The following is an 18617-nucleotide window of genomic DNA, read 5'->3' on the forward strand; positions in this document are numbered from 1 at the left end:
TGCTTACTGTAAGAGATGCAGTCTCTGAATCTGTATAATACTGTTTTAATATACAGTTCACAGCAACTTTGATATACTTGATAGTGAATAGACAAAAATTAATATTCAACTGATAAATTCATATCTTAATTATCTCTTTCTGACTATTATTCAATACTTTATTTAGTGAAACTCTTATAGTTTCTGATTTCTTTTCATTGATTCTTTCATATAAGATAATATATAAGACTTTGAATTCTCATGACAGAGATGTGATTTTTAATTTTAAATTGCTTTTATATGTGTCAACTGCTCTTTGCAACTGCTCCTCAGTGTAATTAGAAGATTTAGACATGATTATAATTAATAATGATTATTTGAAGATGAAGAATGAAGATATTGATAATATTTTCTGTACAGTGTGGTTTTCTGTACACTGGTGCACTCACTAGAGGGAGTGAGTAAGCATGGCACGGTTACTCCGTAGATAGAACCAATATTAATATTATTACAACCACTCAGACGTCCCGCATTGAGAGATGAAGCTAGCGTCTTGGGCTATAGTTAGATGTCCCACCACTCAATCCACTAGACATCGCTATTGTTGTTAACCTAGCCATAGATGTCCAATTCGGATGTTTCAAAGGAACCACCAGCCTGCATCGTGTCACGGGTCATCATATATTCTCGCGGGCTTGTGAGGGATGAAAATCGAAGTCAGTCCCTGCTCCGGTGCCAAGGTTCCAGGCGTCCGACGCCTTGCCCATCTGCCGTGGCTTTAACCGGAAATAGAGGGGTTTCAAGTTTGACGACGCCTAACGAGGCCTGAACTGTGGTAATTTTAGTGAGGCTGAACGCCCGCAGCCTTGGCGCCTATTTAAGGGTAGCCTGGCCGGACGCAGGGAGAGGACACCAATCACGTTCACAACAACGATCAGTGTGATTTTCGCTGTCAAATGAACCATATAGAAAGTGGACATAGCACACGGGGGCCTACTGTCCGGATAGAGCATGTGCATGGAGGGGATAAATCCCCTTGTCTCCAAGATGACGCCCGGTGGATGCACGGTACGTACTCTCTGTTTGTACCACGACGTCGACTCCTGCACACAAAGCACACAATAATAATGTTACATGTGTGTCACCGCTATCTCACCCCACTCGCTGTCGGGCTATGCGTTATGCAATGCCTTGTACGATCTTCAACATCCGCCGTCGCCATTCAATAATAATGACCCTAGCCCTTCGGAGCAAATAAGAAATCTTGCCCAGGGTTGCCGTTTTCGTGCGACTTCTCCCGTCGCAGGTGCAATCACAACCCATCATCTGTGGGTAGGATAGGCAGATCTAATTGCTCATCCGTCCTTGGGATCTGTCCTCCGTTCCACTCTCTCGCGATGGGCAGGTTGAGCATGTCAACCAATCCGGAATCATTCTTCATTTACCTTTTCCCCTCTGAGCTCTGAGGCCATCATCTGCATGTTTAGCACACGGCAATTGATGCGTCAGGTCTCTCTATCAGGTTTCACGTCAATTCATCGACATGAGTTGCTATAAGAGAGGGGGTGGGGGCTTTGAAGATGCGGTGAAGGAAAATCGTGGGTGGTTTGTTTGGTCCTCGAACTCGTGCGTTATTCATCTCTGCTTCGTTGCTCCCGCCGTACCTATACGTTCATGAAAATAAAGGGTGAAAAATGAATAAAAAATATTGAGATATGAAACCACGGTTGATCGTGATTTCGTTCGGATTAACAATATAAAGACAGCATAAGTTCAGAAGAAAAGAAGCTAGGACAACTGCACCTTGATTATCAGACTGATACAGGAAGCTCAAAGGGCCATCTCAACTCCCGTTTGGAATCAAAATTTCACCCCTGAAATATCAATATATTGCACAGCGATCCTGGAACTTGTGTTAATTTTGCAAATAAGTTAAAGCTCAAATTTGCAAAACTTCAGCGTTAAGCAGCTTTTGTAACCTTCAGCGCACCAAGCCCCCCAAACTTGGTAGGGTTCAACGTTCAAGAAGGGACTGGGCTCGTCTATTTGTCGCCAGATGTATGCTAGTGATAGCAAACCAGGCTTAATACACTAGTTACCCCAGATTCTAGCACGCCAGGGCCCAAAGGAGAGCGAATTTGTGGGGAAGCTTTGTGGATCCGGAATAGGCTTGCACGAAGCCATGTCACCATGTGGCATTTTGAAGCCTTCCTCCAAGAGCTGTGGCTTTGGCTCAAGAACTTTACTAAAGACCTCCCGGGAACCCCTTTTTTTTACAATTTGGCTCCCTCGAGTGAAAAAGGAAATAGCTATATGACTTTTGGCCCGTGGGGGATTGGGAGGGGGCTTTCTTGTATTGCATATGTGCACGTACACTACGATGCTCACAAATCCTGGGATTGTAATGATGATCATGCACATCGAGGGGAGAAAACAAATTCCTCATGCGTCTGTCTGTGTCATTCGCTCCTCGTTTCGGCTTTCACTGCCCATCATCACTGGACTGGCCACAGTTTCACCGAGATCCTAGCACTGCTCAGCAGCTGAAGGATGAAACGGGTATTTTACCTTTTACCTTTTTATGCAACCCATGGACGTAACTAGTTACGCAGTATACCAGAACCCTAATTTGGTTTGGGTCGACCATGCGAAAAAGGGGAAATCAATCCAGATTAACATTGACACAAGTATAAAAAGTCTTGAACAAAATCACATGTATGCCCGGAACAATTAAAAACTAAAAACACCAAAATAATATCCCAGAATTGACATTCTGATCCTGGAAACTCCGTGAAAAAGTGAGACCGTCTCAGTCCCGACTTTGAGGTATTTGCTCCGATACTAACATGCCAACGACGACGATGATGATCATGATGGTGTTGGGGAAAGACTTTTTGGAACTTACTTAACCATTATTGTATGTAGGTAGTTTTGTATTATGTTAATTTTTTATCCGATATAGGAGCTTCATGAAACAGGTCTCAATGTAATCTCGTCTGTTTGTTGAAATAGATAGATGGAATGGATGGATTGAGCTCCAGCTTATGGGATTTGGGGGAAATTTCTACGCTTTTTATTCAAATTGATCGCGAGCAATCAATCATATATGGTATAGACATCACACGGCGTAGCAGCTTCTTATATTCTTCCTAATTGACACTTTTTTGGCTCTTTAAATTCCACAATTATAGAGAGAGCAATAATAATAAGAGAAAAATTTAATTTTCAATTCGATAATGGCAGGATAGCTGCAGCGGTAGAGGCGGAAAACCGGCTGCAGGCATTGCACAGCATCTGTAATCTACGACATACATTATCTCATCTGCGTAGCAATTACATGTGAAGCAATAGGAAAAAAAGATAAGACAAGAAAAGAAAAGAGATAAAACTTTACTTCCGGAAAATCCGCGGCAAGTTATCCCTAAATGGATTTGGGTACTATGTCGGAAAATGAATTCACTTTGGCCAAAAATATACCCATAGAAATCTCGGGTTAACTTAAATCTGGGACCACGGTCACACCGTTTTATTTCGCCCTTCCAGATGGTCCGTTTTTGCCTCCTTCTTGCCCCTGCATCCAAGGTTCCGAGCCGATGTATGACCGCATTGTTGAGTGCCTCCTGTTCTGCTCGAGATCTCAATCACGAATATAAATTAGAGAAAAAAAAAAAAAAAAGAAGAGAGAGAAAGAGAGTCCACATGCAACTCCGTCCACCGCTTCCGGAAGTAAAATAAAATTCCTGTTCCCCCGGGTTCATTCAGCTGCTCTTTGACAAAAAGAATTACCCACCTGATATGAGTTTAGTGCGGAATGCGAAAATCTATGGAGCTCTACGTCATTCCTGGTTTTCGGATGCTGGTTGGGGTGGGTAATTCGGTACCTAGTTCTGGGAAATAAAAATTTATGAGACAGAAAATATCAACAGATGTCCAGTTGAGCTTTATCGTTCCGATCCTGGCACAGCTCCATCCTTCTTCCTTTCCTGGGGTTATCGGCCATCTAAAAAAAAAAAAAAAACCTAGGCAGTCATTCGCTTCCTTTAATTTGTATCAAAGAGTCAGCTTGTTCTCTCCACCAACCTTATCCCACGTTGTGTTTTTTTTTTTTTTTTTTTTTTTTTTTTTTTTCATGTCCTCCACGCCTTTACCCCGTCAATGATCCTTACCTACCTAATAATGCAAAATAAAGGAGAGGATACCTGTTCTTTGTTTTGCTCCGGTCTCTCAAAACGAAACCAAACAGCTCCCGCCCAGCCAAGGCCCAGCCAAGGCCCAATCTAGTGTCTCTCGCTCTCCCCGTCCTGGTCTAATTCCAATCAGTAATGATACTTCATTACGTCTTGGATCGTTGACAAAAACGAACATCCCGTCTGTCCGACCGACCTCACCGAGTAGCATTGTTAGCTCCTCCTATAGAGAAGAATATCAATCGTTTCTCCAGAATTCTCCTCTTCTCGACTTGTCTCACTGTCCCTTTTATACCCTTCCTTCCCGCCTTCCTCGTCTTTTAGTTCTGGCCATCCTTCCTTCCTGTTCTTTCCTTGTTCCTCGCCCCTGCGTTCCTCCCTATCCTTCTTTGTGTGCATAGAGCAGGTTCGTCCGACTTCTTTCTCTTTTTCTCTTCAACTTAACCTATCCTGCGGTCTCTCTTTTCTCTTTCACATTTCTTCTTTTTCTTCTCGTCCCTATTTAGATTCAGTAGATCTAACCATCTCCTCCCTCCAAGCCCTTATATCAGGGAGAAAAAGACCCCGTCGACTCGTGGTATACGCATAAACAGACAACAAGCGCGTGGGGAACAATGAGCGAACCAACAGAAAAAGATTTCGCCAACGTGTCTTCCAATGGAAGCCAACCGGGCCGCACCATGACCAATGAGGAATATCAAGTCGCCCAGGCCGCCGCTCGCTTCGGATATGGTCCTCTCGCTCAGATTCCAACGACCGGAGAACGACTCCCCGCCTTCGGAGGTGAATTCCAGCCCGGTCTGTATCGCCCCGTTGAGCAGCGCAAGTTCGCCAACCCGGCTCCGCTTGGCCTGTCTGCTTTCGCCCTCACCACATTTGTCCTCAGTTTGATCAACATGCACACGCGAGGGGTGGCCACGCCAAATATTGTGGTTGCATCTGCGTATGGTTACGGTGGCTTCGTTCAATTGCTTGCGGGCATGTGGTAAGTAAATAAAAGAACAGAAAAGAAAAGAAAAGAAAAGAAAAAGAAAAAGAAAAGAAAAAAAATAAAAAAAAATAAAAATGCGGAGTGTCCCACCCCCACTTCATCCTTAGAAAATGTGTGGATGACGAGAACTGACATATTATGGCATTGTTGTAGGGAAATGGCAATCGGAAATACATTCGGTGCAACAGCTCTCTCGTCATACGGTGGCTTCTGGATCTCTTACGCAATTATTTTCACCCCTGGTGGGTTTCAAATCACGGCAACTATGATCGAGAAAAACGGAGAAGCCGGGCTCCAGAACGCAGTGGGATTCTGGCTTTTCGTAAGTTCTTGATATGGAAAATCCGGTCTTGTTTCTCCTGCAGTAAGAGACGACCCTTATACTAATATGTCGTGTCACCAATTTTAGGGATGGTGGATCTTCACAACCATCCTCCTCGTTTGTACTCTCAGATCCACAGTGGCATTCTGCCTCGTCTTCGTCACTCTCGACCTTGCATTCTTGATGCTTGCTCTTGGTCACTTCTTCCTCACACCCGAGTTTTCGCCGAACCCTACGCTCATCAAGGCGGGCGGTGGTTTTGGAATCATTTGTGCGTTTTTGGCGTGGTATAATGCTCTAGCGGGTATCGCAGATGCCAGCAATAGCTTCTTCATCGTCCCCGTTAAGCACTTGCCATGGTCAGTCAAGGCACTCGAGGCGCGGCGGAAAGCCGATCGCGAGACTGTTTAAAAAATAAATAGGGGCCATGCGCGCAGGAAAGAATTTCAATATGTTTTCGTCATCGATATGATATCCTCACTCTAGTTTTGAGCCCTTCGTTGTATAGATTTTGTAGTTGTTACCGAGTTGAGCTGAAAGGGGAGGAGGTATTGATTAGGTTGGCTTGAGATGGATGAGAGATCAGGAATGCGGAGACAATATTTTTGAGCCAAACTTCCTAAGTCATGCATGAAAAGGTCACTAGATCTTTAGCAGAGCATGAGTGCTGTTTTTTATTTTTTTCCTGTTTTCCTTGTTGGCTTTTATCCCTGCTCCCGCCCGCCCCGGGTGAGCGGCTGAAATGTTATCTCAATACTCGTTTTTTTTAAAACAGTATATATCATGCCATCCGTCTCTTTGATGTCCTGTAAATCGCGTGTTCCGATTTTCTTTTTCTTTTTTTCTTTTTTTGAGCAAATCTGGAGAGAGAGAGGTCAGAGGAATTTTCGAAAGTTTCTTCATCGACAGCATTGAGGAATTAATTTACCAGGCAAAAAGGGCATTTGGGCGAGGGCGAGGGCGAGGGCAGGATGCAAAATAATGCATCGGACGAATAACTAATGAACGACGATCAGAACTTCAGGTGGAAACCAGAGGATATTTATTATTTGGCGGTTGCTTGAAATGAAGATTTTAAGTTTTGCTAGTTCGTTATAGTTTAGTTAGCGGAAACATGAATAAAGGAGACTTCCTTTCTCCCTCTCCGTCTCGCTCGCCTGGGCGTGACTCAATCAAAGCAGCCCCCCAACCACCGACTGTTGAAGGGTGGGTTATTCATCTTTTGCGAAATTCGGATTGAAGATGGTTGTTATACTATGTAGTGGATTTGAGGGGGGCAAGAGGAGAGGAAGATGGATATACCACAACCACCATTTGAAAGGAGGAAAGTGGGAGTGGGTTGAACCCGGCTTCTGGTTGAGTTATTGAGTTAAGGGTTAGCTGTAGATAGAACATCGCTAAAGCAGAGAGGGAAAACCTTTATTTCTCTGGAGAGACGTGAAAGGGAGAGAAAAATCAAGGAAGAGGGGGAAAAAAAGGGGGGGGGGATGAGGAATCAAGACATAGGTTTGGTCGTCCACCTTCTGCGTGCTTTTTCGCTTGTTTCAGAAGAGAGATTCTAGTGAAAGATTGGATATCCCAGACTTGACTACTGCTGATGTTATTAGACCGACTCTTTGGTTAGACCGTGAGCAATGCAAGCTGTGTTGCGTGTAGTTATTTATATGTTATAGACATAAACTGTTGGTCGTAGTGAGTGGCAGGAGATAGATTTCAGTTGAGGTGCTGGGTAAAATTATATGAAAGTGTCTTGGTAGGAGGATAGTACCTGAATTGCATTGAAGCAACCATCATCTCTGATAATAAAAAATATAACTTTCCTTGGGCCTAGGGCTGATCAAATTACTTTTTAAAACTCACCCTCTCTCTTCTTTGCGTCGCTCCGTGGATATATATATTATGCTATCTGGGAGTGGAAAAAGGACTTCAACAAAGACTTGATTGAGTCGTTCTCAGTTTTGATTCTCCAAAGGTGCTTGCTTCTCTATCTCTCTAATATACTCACTCACTCATATTTGCACGGAGTACCTTGGCGACAACACAACCCCCACCCCTTACATAAACCTATTCTTGACTCAAAGCCTACATGGACGTTAAAGCGGGACAAGGAGGATGAAAGAGGAAGAGAAGTTAGATGAGGGCCGGAGATGTTCCTCCCCACGAAAGCCCTCGCGGATTATCAAAACTGACTCTCCAATCCCTTAATGCTTCAACAAATTCACCTCCGCCTCAGGCTGTAAGCATGTATATTATGTATGTCCCGTACACGTCCAACAGTTTCGTGTGCGTGTGCCTGCCACAGAAATCAAAAGAATTGTATTAGCCTTATTTTAATTCTAGCTATATTTATCTATCTGTCTGTCTGTCTGTCTTTAATTTTTCAATAAAGACGCGGTGCAAAGAAGAAATGGAGAAAGGAAAAGAAGGAAAGAGAACAGATTTGAAAATTTAAAATTAGAAATTAGAAAATTGAAGATGATGATATATATAATACTATATCTAGGGGGAAAAATCACTTAAGGGAAGAAATGAAAACGAAAATGTAGCAAGGAGGGATGGGAAAGGGAAAAAGAAAAGAAAACCCACCCACATGCAAAGGAAAGGGGGTGAAAGGGAAGAAATATGACAATGAAACAAGGTACTGATTAATGAAAGTGATGCTAGAGCTAGAAATGAAATGAAATGAAATGAAATGAAATGAAATGAAATGAAATGAAATGAAACAAACATGACAAATGAAGCTGAACAAGAGTGGTATAATTTTACCAGAGGAATGAATGATAATGGTAATGATAACAAAGATGCAAATGATAGCAAAATTTCACGCGTGCACACACACAAGCCAGCAAGCCGGCCGGGTGTCTTCTTGGCAGTACCCAGGTCACCAGGACTCTTTTCATCTTCTCCCCTATTCTCCTCTCCCCCCTCCCTCCTACCCCCCATCCGTCCCAAAACAACCCAAAGGGAGCAAACACATTACCAAGAAAAGGAAATAAAGAAAAAAGCTAAGCAATCTGCTGTCCCGGCCTTGGAAACACCGGCCTTGTCTCCAAATTCTCCAGTCCCCCCATCGTCCCCTGCTGGCCCATCTGCCACCCCTGCCCCGTATGCTGGTTTATAAACACGCTTTGGCGGAACGGGTTCGTGCTACCGGTCGGGTTGGGCCGGAGCGGCGCGAGCGTCTGCCCGGGCATTTGAGGCTGGGTTTGCGGTTGTGGTCGGAGGCCAGGTGCTGTTTGGGGGCGGGCGAACGGGTTTTTCCCTGTTCGTTGGGGTTGGAGGGTGGGTGCGGCGGGTTGTTGGTTTTGTTGTTCTTGGGATGGTAGTTCAGGGAGGGGGGCGGTGGGTGGTTGGGAGGTAAAAGGCGATGAGGATTGGGATTGGTAGCCATTTGTGAATTGAGGGGTTTGCATTGTGAGGCGTTTGGCGAAGGGGTTTGTAGATTGACGGGTTAGAGTGGTTGCGGGGTTTGTGGAGGAGGGCGTAGGGTTGGACGAAGCTGGGCTGAGCGGGGAGAAGTTGGAGGTGTCTGATGAGGCTGGCGGGAGAATGGATTGGCGGAAGGGGTTGTTTGCCCGTCCTCCGCCGGTAAGCGTGGGTTGCTGGAACGAAGCCATTCCATTTTGCGGGATGCTGGGGAGGGCCGATTGGAAGGTGTTCCATTGTGGTTGCGGGGTGTAGCCGCCGAATCCGGCGCCAGTATGGGTTGGCTGGAGGGGTTGTAATTGTTGTTGAGGTTGAGTCGGCGGCAGCTGTTGCATTTGCCCAAAGGGGTTGGAATTCGATTGTCCGAATTGGCCCGCCGAAACCCGTCTGCTGCTGCTGCTGGCCCAGGCCTGTCATCTGCTGCATGAATTGCTGAGGCTGTTGGAAGTTACTCTGCGGGCTAAACCCAGTTTGCTGCAGTTGGAAGCCCGTTTGTTGGAATTGTTGCGGTTGCATCTGTTGTGGCTGCTGGAACTGCAAAGTTAGAGGATTGAATTGCTGCTGTTGAGGAGTTTGCTGCAGCATGGACAGCTGCTTCTGTTGAGGTTGGTCAGTAGAGTCAAAGAAATCAATCAGATTAGGCCCTGAGCTCTTTACTTCTAGCTTCGGTGGTGCCGTTTGCGCTGAAACAGGCGCAGGCTTAGATTTCTGCGGCGCTGAGACTGATCTGCTTCTCGCAACTCCTTTTTCTTTCTCTTCGCTGCTCGTGCCAAACTTTTGCGCACGATATTCCCGCCGGCGCAGGTCGAAATCTGGATCGTTAAGGTCATCTTCAAGAAGCTTGGCTAGGTCGGTTGAGGCGTGCTTTAGATTCGGTATCGCCAGGCGCGTGGCGCTTTCGAACTGCCGCGCGATCCGTAGAAATTTCACTACGTCTTCCGTCTGCGCACTGAACCGTTTATATATCTTTAAAGCACGTTCGGTATCCGGTCGCGACATTTCAAAGTAATTTTCTATAACGCCCAACGTAAGCTATCATCCTAAAGTAGGATCCTGCGAACCAGGTATACATACCTAGAATATTAATAGTTCCCTCATTCATCACAGAATATAGCGTTAGGAGGTCTAACGTCAGCAACCGGAATGCTGTTAAACTAATCTCATTATCCGGTTCGTCCATTAAGAGCTGGAGAGGAAAAAAAAGAAAAGGACGTCAGCTTGTGTCCAATGGGGTGCCAAAAAACAGTATACGCAGTCGGCGCAACTCACATCACATTTCACCAGGGCATGTATCTGCTTCTGCACAATCTCCGTCTCCCTCAACAAGCCCTTACTAACAGTAAGTCGTTTTAACCGTCCCTCGCCGCCGCGTACGAAATCTGTCTTGGTCTCCGCAAAGGCATTCGCGCGCGAAATGAGATATTCAGAGTATCTCCATATATTCAGTCCTTGGGCCTGGACTAGACTTGAAGGTCAACAATTTTGCATACAATAGCATGAAAGCCACACATTTGACATATCTGCCACCACCACTTCCGTCGCTCTCAGAGAAAAGAGAAAAAAAAAAGTACCTTCAGATATACTCGTAACGATCAGAAGCCTAGGATGCTGCGCTAGATATTTCAGCGCAGCGCCGGCGGAACCTTCGCGGATCATCATGTGCACCACGATGAGGGCTTTGTACACAATGGTCCATGTTGAATCACGGATGCGATACTGGAGCGTGCGAAAGATTTCAGCGACGCCGGCCTCGCTGTATGTTGCGGTCAGGATATGTTCGATATATTTGGATTTCGGGGCGGCATTCTAGTTTTGTTTTTAGGATTGTGTCAGTTTTTTGGCTGGGTTTAACTCTTTGGAACTGGATGGGATATGGTTATGAGGGATAATGAATGGCGTCGGTGATTGATTTAGGGATATATATATACTGACCTTAGTCTTTGTTGCCCCCTTGACGGATTTCTCGAAGCTTGCGCCAGGCATAGCTGGCTTTGTCCGGGAACGAGGGGTAGGCTATGTATGGCGCCGGATTGGAGGGAGTTTAATGACAAAATGGGGGAAAGCTTTCGGCGGGAATGAACAAGTGATAGGCGAGAGATGTTAGTTATTGTTGAATGTCCCCCGGTGTAGGCCTCCAAACCAATATTGTATATTTCGAAGCCGGTAGATATCAGGGGCTTTCGCTATGGATATCCGCGGGACGGTGTTGTTTTTTTCTTTTCTGTTTTGTTTGCTTCCTATGAAACAGAGCAGCGTACGGGGAAGTTCATAATGACGGCGCCATTGGGAGGGTGCAGTGATTGGTGTTGTTCAGACAGTTAAGGTGGTTCAAAAGTTTCCTTCAAAGAGGTTGTTTCAAACCCTTGCTCAATTGGCTGAAAAACACACACCACCTGGCAGATGTGGGGGGGGATGTAGTCAAGAAATTCCGACGGCAACAATCGCAGCTGTAACGGCAACGGACGATGGGCAGGTGGGTATAGAGAAACAGGATTGCAGAGAGATAGAGCTGGATGCAAGGCGGGACTGGGAGGTGGAAGTTGGTGAGGTCGAGGTCGAGGTCGGTCGGAGGTTGAGGTCGGAGGTTGAGGTCGGAGGTTGGAAGTTGCTTGGTGGTGGATAGGATAGGGTTAAGATTAACCCACTCAATCCTGGCTGGGCGAGGATAAGGCCGGCGATCCTGCTAGAGCTATAAAAGCATAAAGAAAATATCAAAAATAAAAAACCAAACCAGTTTGGAACTAAATATTATTTAGTTATCTACATTTATTCATAACAACATGTCTAGTTAGCTCTGTTCTTCTTGACCGTTGAAAACCCGTTAAACCACACTCGACCCTTATGATAAATGGTCGCGCCACAGTTTGATGTTGGCTGTTGGATATATAGAATACGCCACATTGAGAAGAATCTATTAATACAATTTCTTCTTTCGAAGGGGATGTACATATTTCTATGCATCGGGTGCTATCCATGCTCTTATGCAACATCTCTTGAGCAATTTCAGTTCAAGAGAATTCAAAAACGGCGCCTCTTCTGTGCTTCAAATGTTCTTCGTACATCTACTTCTATGATTCCAGCTGACATCTACCGATATATAATGGCAAGGGAGACAAGAAGAACATACCCGCAAGCAGCAGGACCTCACATCCCAAATGAACGAACTTGCTCCGTTTCGAAGGGCTAAAAACATATCAGACATCCGACCCAAAAAAAGAACGCCGCACGCCCATATATATATACAGCAGTGACACAAAACCGCAATCAATAAGAAATAAGCAATTAAGAGACATAAACCCCCCAATCCAATAGGCACACACAAACTACATCCATCCGATACCACCAACCCATCGCCTATCCTGCTCGTGCAGTTGTTGCTGTTGTTGTTGTTGATGATAATGATGACGATGATGTGCATGTACTTGCCCCTGCCCCTGCTCTAGGGCCATCAACACATGCACCGGCACGAAGCCCTCCATACCCCCACAACCCCCATCCATATCCATGTCCATGTCGACGTCCAGACCCGTATTATTCATACCCATCCCCTCAACCGGCTGTGTAGGATTCGATATCGATACACCATTATTAGCTAAATGCTGTGTGGGTGTGGCAGCTGGAAGCACTACAGCCTTGAATCCATGGTTATAGTCCTGGTTCTGGGCATTTCGTGAACTGCGAACGGGCTGGAAGAATCTCTGCAGCGTCTGCTGATTGGGATCTAGGGGTGGTGGTGATGGCTGTTGTTCATTGGGGGGATCATCAGCGGTAGAAGCCGCCAGCGTGGATTCTAGGTTATTCTGCGATACGTTTGGTTTCCGCTGGGCGGAAAATAGCCATTGGAGGGTTTTATCTATTATAAGATTGAAATTTAGCTATAGAAACCCCCCTTACCCACCATTTCTATGGAATGAATGGTATTTTTTAATGACAGGCTTACCGTATATGCTCTGGTCGTCCGGGCGGTCGTTGCGGAACCGTTTGCGCGTGCGGCTATGGAGGTGTCGCGGGGGCTCGTCGACGGTGACTGTTGCGGTGCCTAGGAATGGCATTTGGATTGGGGAGGTCTGGTTGTTGTTGTGGTTGTGGTTATGGTAGGTTGGGGAGCTGTGGCTCCTTGGGGAGGTAATGGTGGTGAAGGACGCCTTGCGCTTGAGACCCATGGTGGATGAAGGACTTGTACGAGTAGCCGGGCTTTAACTGGGTACAATGGGGTATAAAGTGTGTAACTATACAGACACGGTTAGGAGCGATTGAGAGAGCTGACCACATATAAATGCGTGGATATGTAGGTCTGCAGATAGGTAAGTCATTCACCCAACCTCGTCGCGAGCTGTCTTTAGTCTCGCGAGTAGCTCTTTTTCTAGCTGGATGTAGTGTGTAGTGGTGTGGCACGGGATATCCAAAGGTGTTGATTGGTCTTTATGAAGGAATATCTTAACTCCGGTAAGTTAAAGCCTTTCAGTCTCGCCATCTATGAGCTTCCTCAATTCCATGGGCTCAACTCAAAAGCGATTCTTGATGAATCGGCAAAATGCAAAAATTTCTGCAAAGTATCTCGTGCCGCGTTTTGCTATAATCATCTCTGTCAAAGGACAGAGCTGTTCCAATGCTGCGCGCTGCTCCGAGACGCGTGATCACGTGGCAAATAGGCTTGTAACTTTCACTCCAACGCGACGAACCACTGTGCGCAGTCAACTTCCGCTCTTGTGGACTGTAAATGTACGGAGTACAAGAAAACCCGATCCCTTCATGAAGAATGCTACCGTGCGGCCAGGCCTGGAAATGCCTCCCTGAAAGCCGATACCGCGCTGTTTCATCACAGCTTTACCCACTTTATACTTTAACGTAATCAACCACCTAACGCTCGTTTCCACCTAACGCTCGCCTTTGTAAATCAATTACAATCAACTTCAAATATTCATATCTCAATGAATATTTATTTAAAACTATTCTAAAAAACAGAATGATAATTTGTAGATATATATTATATTATATTAAATTTCTATGAGAAAATAACATATAATTATTAATTTATTAAGCTTTTTAAAATACTAATTTAAAATAAAATACACAGTCTATATTTATAAATATATTTATAAATATAAATTATTTTCATATAAAAATTAAATATCTTATAGATTATATATATTTTTAATAAAATATAAAATTTTATCTTGAAATTCTTATTTATTATTGATTTATTTAAATTTGTATATAAAATTTTATATTTTAAAATACTATTCTTGTAATAACTGTGTATTATTTATACTTTAAAATTGTAATTTAAATAAATTATTATATCAAATCTTAAACTATATTTATATTTAATAAATTACTTTTCAAAATTTAAAATTTCAAGAATTTTCAATATTTTACTTGTAATTTATAAAAAGAATTATAATAAAAAAAATCAAAAAATTCTTAAAAATTAACATATAGAATTTTTATATAAAATAATTTAATATTTATTAAATTGTAATATATTTATATAAGAATTATTATTTTCAATGATATATAATATATATTTCTTAATTTATAATAAAATATTATATATTTTATTTTACTGTATTTTATTTTCTAATTGAATCTATATTTTAATCAATTTTAACTATATTATAATAACTTTGAATTATATTATACTATAAATCTTGATATTTATAGATTACAAATTAAAGAATTAAAATAATGAATAATTATTGAGATATTAACATTTAAAGTTGATTGTAATTGATTTACAAAGGCGAGTGTTAGGTGGAAACGAGCATTAGGTGGTTGATTACATTACTAAGAAGTCAACATCATAAACATTTGAAATTCAACACTTCTAGGTCTCCATCCTTTGCTGTATTTCGCTCCCGATATTCCACATCCCATTCTGACCCCGAGATAGAATGCGAGACTCTTTCGGTCAAGCACAATGGGTATAAGGTCGTTAAAGTTGGTGATGAGTTTGTGGTCAAATTCGTAAGGGCAGGCCAAGTTGGCCTCGTTGAAAGGGCGAATATGCTCTTCTCGTATAACAAGCAACAGAAGAAGTTAAGGTTCCGCGGGTCTACGCTCTTTACAATGACCACAACTTGCCGGCGAATTACATTTTTATGGGGTTCTTTGAGGGGGAACACTAGGTTCTCAGTAGATCACGCTTGAATTTCTGCTGACTGTACTTTGAGGAATTACGTGTTCTCTCCTCTCCAGGTTTCTATGGCAGTATCGGGACATCATCCGCTGGAATTTTACAGCCTTGGACGAGGAGTTTCCTTTGCTGAAGCTGCTGTATCTGGATTTATGGTCATGATTCTCGATTAGCATCAACGTATTTCTACCGTTTTACACATTGGGTAATAATATTCCCTGCTGAAGAGAGGGACAAGATCGAGAAATAATGCATGGCGGGCCACACGTGGGAAGCCCGCTAGAAGCGACACGGGAAGACCTCGTACAATACGAGGTGACTACATATTAACTGCAAATGTAAACATGTAAAGGATGGAACTATGCCAATTCAGATGTGACCGACATTATTAGCTACATTTTTCCTAGAAGAGTGGAGGACAGTTCCCCTCCCGGTATTTCAGAGCCCACTTGATTAGCTTATAGTTCAGGCTGATGCAGATCTGGGAGAATGATAAGCCCCTGTCAATTGAGGTTGGGGGTGCATGCTATTGTGTATGAATGGATGTTGAACACCTCACAGCAAAACATACTAATATTACGCTGATCCTAAAAGTTTATAAGATGCCCTATAAATAGCGAGGAAATTTAAAATTTCGCTATGCAAATAAATTCCGACTTCTTGGTTCCTAGATTCTTAATCCCGGCTTCGGCATGCCGTGTCTAACTCTTGCGCCCTCCTCTCGGCATGCCGCAAAACTCTTCCCCGCCTTAGACTCAACACCAAAAACGTCATCCCACCAACGCTTTGGGCTACCCTCCTCACCCACACTCTTCCTGACATGAATATACCAATTAATACCATAGAACTTACGTACCTCATATAAAAATTGATTTATCCAGAATGTCCTCCTCTAGAGAAGCAACACACGCCGGGTCCTGGTACTCAGACCACGAACCAACCCTCTCAAGCCAGCTGAACAAATGGCTTTCCCAGGTCCCTAATGAGCTACCAGGCTTAGGCCGCCTCCCAGTCCCTGGAGCTAGAATCATCATTGCACCGTATGCTCTCTTGTTTATTCTAATCGGAGCTATTTCTCGTCCGAATTTTACATAGTAACTGACATTGATTGTATACAGTCACGCCGGCTACGCCTACTCGGGTCCCTGTGCTGCCTGGGCTTATAAGATGCTGGACCTGTCCAAAGCGTATGTCTGCCCCAGCACCTAACATACAGATAGATACACACGCACTAATAATGAATACTATACAGAAAACGCATCTTCCTCATCGGCCCCTCCCACCACCACTACCTCTCCACCATCGCCCTCCCCCAGCTAACCAGATACCTAACCCCTCTATCCCCCGACCCCCTCCTCCTGGACACAGACCTAATCACCCACCTTCTCTCCACCACCACCAACCCACGCTTCACAACAATGTCCCCCGCCGTCGATTCCGCCGAACACAGCCTAGAACTCCACCTCCCCTACATCCACCACCTTATACGCACCCTCTACCCCACCAAGCCCGCAACCGCCTACCCGCGCCTCGTCCCCATGATGGTCGGCAGCACCTCCGCCGCCACCGAAGCAGCCTTCGGCGCCCTGCTGGCCCCCTACCTCGCCGACGAGACGAACGCCTTCATCGTCTCCTCCGACTTCTGCCACTGGGGCCTCCGCTTCGGATACACATATTACGTCCCCGATGTGCACATGCCCGCACCGGCGCTGCCGCTCTCGTATCCGAAACTCCCCCTGCCCATGCCCATGCCCTCGGCGGCACGGGGCTCATCGAGCACTGCCGCGATAGCTGGGACGCAGGCGGCCATTGACGCGGTGTCCGGCGGCGGGGCGTTCAAGGCACGCAGCCGCATGTTGAATGGTGGGGCGGGGGTCGCGTATATCCATGAGAGCATCTCTGCGTGTGACGTTGCGTGCATGAAGGCGATTGCGTCGGGGGAGACGGCGTTGTTTCTGGATGCGTTGCGCAAGACGGGGAATACGGTTTGTGGGAGGCATCCGATTGGGGTTGTTTATGGCTGGGTTGGAGGCGGTGAGGAAGGGTAGCGGGGAGGGGGAGGGGGAAGAGGATAATGAGAGTGGGGGGGAATGGGGGATAGGGAGTTGGAGAAGGGGAAGTTTTATTTTGTGAGGTATGAGAGGAGTTCGGATGTTGTTGCGGTTGCGGATAGTTCGGTTAGTTATGTTTCTGCGTTTGCGGTGTTGTAAATGGGGGGACGTGAGAAAGTCTAGATCTGAGGGGATGGGGTACATGGTATTTTCCCGTCCTATTCTTATTTTTTTCCTTCTTAACACCATCCATCTTAATTTACATAGTTATGTTTTCTTGCTTGTGTTTGCCCAATGGAGAAAAAGATGGTATGTAGAAGAAAGGAATGGCGGGTAGATTAAGTAGATATATCTTCAATAGCAACATCTTTATTTCGTCTTCTGAAACTCACTCAACAACGCGTTTCCTCCCATTTTTCTTCTTCTAGAATATCTGTTGAGTATGTGCTTCCTCTCTTTCCATCGATAGAACATGCCCAGAAATGCAATGGTAAACAAACAAAAACTTAGCAATGAACCTCAATATGATGTGTCTATGTAGATTTAAAGTGATATATTAAACATTGGGGACCGAATAAATCAATCATTGTCCCCCCCCCCGTCCATCCATTTCTCTCTTCACGTGAATCATGATACAGCCCTAGAAGCCCTAGTTAGGAGGGGGAAAAGGAGGTGATGATTGAAGAAGGGATAGTGTAGATGGATGAGGTGAGGTATATATATAGTTAGAAGAAGGTTGCTCCCATGTACATGTTCAATCAGGGTACCTGCACGCAGGCATAACAGATCAAAGCTGAGATTCCACCACTATTCATGGGATATCTCGAGGGAGAAGAGGAAAAGTACTTTCCATGGACCCATGGACACCCCCTCACATCCCGCCCTGCTGATCTCATCGCCTTATTCAAGATCTACACACACACGTACACACACACACACACACACACACACTCTCTCTCTCTCTCTCTCTCTCTCTCTCTCTCTCTATTAGGTTATATCTCCCTTTCCTCCTTCTGTATTATTCCCCCTTGCTCCCACCGACAGGGCATACGTAAACCGCATACGTAAGAACACGGGGGTTGTCCTGTCCTGTCGTCTTGGAACAAAGGAAACAGAACACTAAAATACGCTATCGAATCTGCAAGGCAGCAGAGGGATGTGGAATTATGTGTGTCAGCATGCGTATGCGCGTTTTGTTTTTTGCAGTTTTGCTGTTTTGCAGTTTTCGAACATGCGGGACGCGCATACCATATACCATACTTCCATGCACACATGCAACGCAGGGGAGGTACGGATATGACATCCCGTCCCGTTCATCCATTCATCCCATCCCCCCTGCCCGCGTCATCCATTGTTCATCCTCCCCCCCGGGCGGGAGGTAGTACATGGTTGACAATGGATGACGAGGATGAGGGAAGACGAGACAATGTGGGATGTGAGGGGGTTGCGCGTCCAAGCAACACTAGGTAGAGAAGCCAAAGTCCTTTTGTTGACTTTGGCTGGCTATCTGTGGGTATTATTAACA

General features: G+C 44.8%; 5 protein-coding genes across 7 annotated transcripts; 4 read left to right on the plus strand and 1 right to left on the minus strand.

Moving 5' to 3' along the window:
• The first annotated feature begins 829 nt into the window (after positions 1 to 829).
• BDBG_18017 (uncharacterized protein) lies at positions 830 to 3121 on the plus strand. The gene has a single exon (XM_031725610.1). The coding sequence runs from the start codon at positions 2170 to 2172 to the stop codon at positions 2524 to 2526; it is 357 nt and encodes a 118-aa protein (XP_031581416.1). The 5' UTR covers positions 830 to 2169; the 3' UTR covers positions 2527 to 3121.
• Positions 866 to 1864, plus strand: BDBG_18018 (uncharacterized protein). The gene has a single exon (XM_031725611.1). The coding sequence runs from the start codon at positions 936 to 938 to the stop codon at positions 1206 to 1208; it is 273 nt and encodes a 90-aa protein (XP_031581415.1). The 5' UTR covers positions 866 to 935; the 3' UTR covers positions 1209 to 1864.
• A 504-nt stretch (positions 3122 to 3625) lies between the features above and the next one.
• Positions 3626 to 7613, plus strand: BDBG_09455. Of its 2 annotated transcripts, none has more exons than XM_002620147.2 (4): positions 3626 to 4572; positions 4706 to 5151; positions 5311 to 5479; positions 5567 to 7613. In XM_002620147.2, the coding sequence occupies exons 2-4, from the start codon at positions 4781 to 4783 to the stop codon at positions 5888 to 5890; spliced, it is 864 nt and encodes a 287-aa protein (XP_002620193.1). In that variant the 5' UTR covers positions 3626 to 4572; positions 4706 to 4780; the 3' UTR covers positions 5891 to 7613. The 2 variants fall into 2 exon arrangements, with proteins under 2 accessions (XP_002620193.1, XP_031581417.1); XM_031724015.1 differs by having other exon boundaries at positions 3648 to 4572; positions 4728 to 5151; positions 5567 to 7304.
• Positions 7549 to 11622, minus strand: BDBG_09456. 2 transcript variants are annotated; one of them, XM_031724017.1, is made up of 6 exons: positions 11046 to 11622; positions 10838 to 10968; positions 10477 to 10711; positions 10175 to 10365; positions 9980 to 10091; positions 7582 to 9918 (listed from the first exon to the last, which is right to left on the minus strand). In XM_031724017.1, the coding sequence occupies exons 2-6, from the start codon at positions 10886 to 10888 to the stop codon at positions 8807 to 8809; spliced, it is 1701 nt and encodes a 566-aa protein (XP_031581419.1). In that variant the 5' UTR covers positions 10889 to 10968; positions 11046 to 11622; the 3' UTR covers positions 7582 to 8806. The 2 variants fall into 2 exon arrangements, with proteins under 2 accessions (XP_031581418.1, XP_031581419.1); XM_031724016.1 differs by having other exon boundaries at positions 7549 to 9918; positions 10838 to 11622.
• A 3722-nt stretch (positions 11623 to 15344) lies between these two features.
• On the plus strand, positions 15345 to 17503 carry BDBG_09458 (DUF52 domain-containing protein). The gene is made up of 3 exons (XM_002620150.2): positions 15345 to 16081; positions 16160 to 16228; positions 16294 to 17503. Exons 1-3 carry the CDS (start codon positions 15924 to 15926, stop codon positions 17087 to 17089), a joined length of 1023 nt encoding a protein of 340 aa, XP_002620196.1. The 5' UTR covers positions 15345 to 15923; the 3' UTR covers positions 17090 to 17503.
• Positions 17504 to 18617: the final 1114 nt, after the last annotated feature.

This window comes from Blastomyces gilchristii (genome assembly GCF_000003855.2).
Source record: "Blastomyces gilchristii SLH14081 genomic scaffold supercont1.43, whole genome shotgun sequence".
Taxonomy (NCBI): Eukaryota; Fungi; Ascomycota; class Eurotiomycetes; order Onygenales; family Ajellomycetaceae; genus Blastomyces; species Blastomyces gilchristii.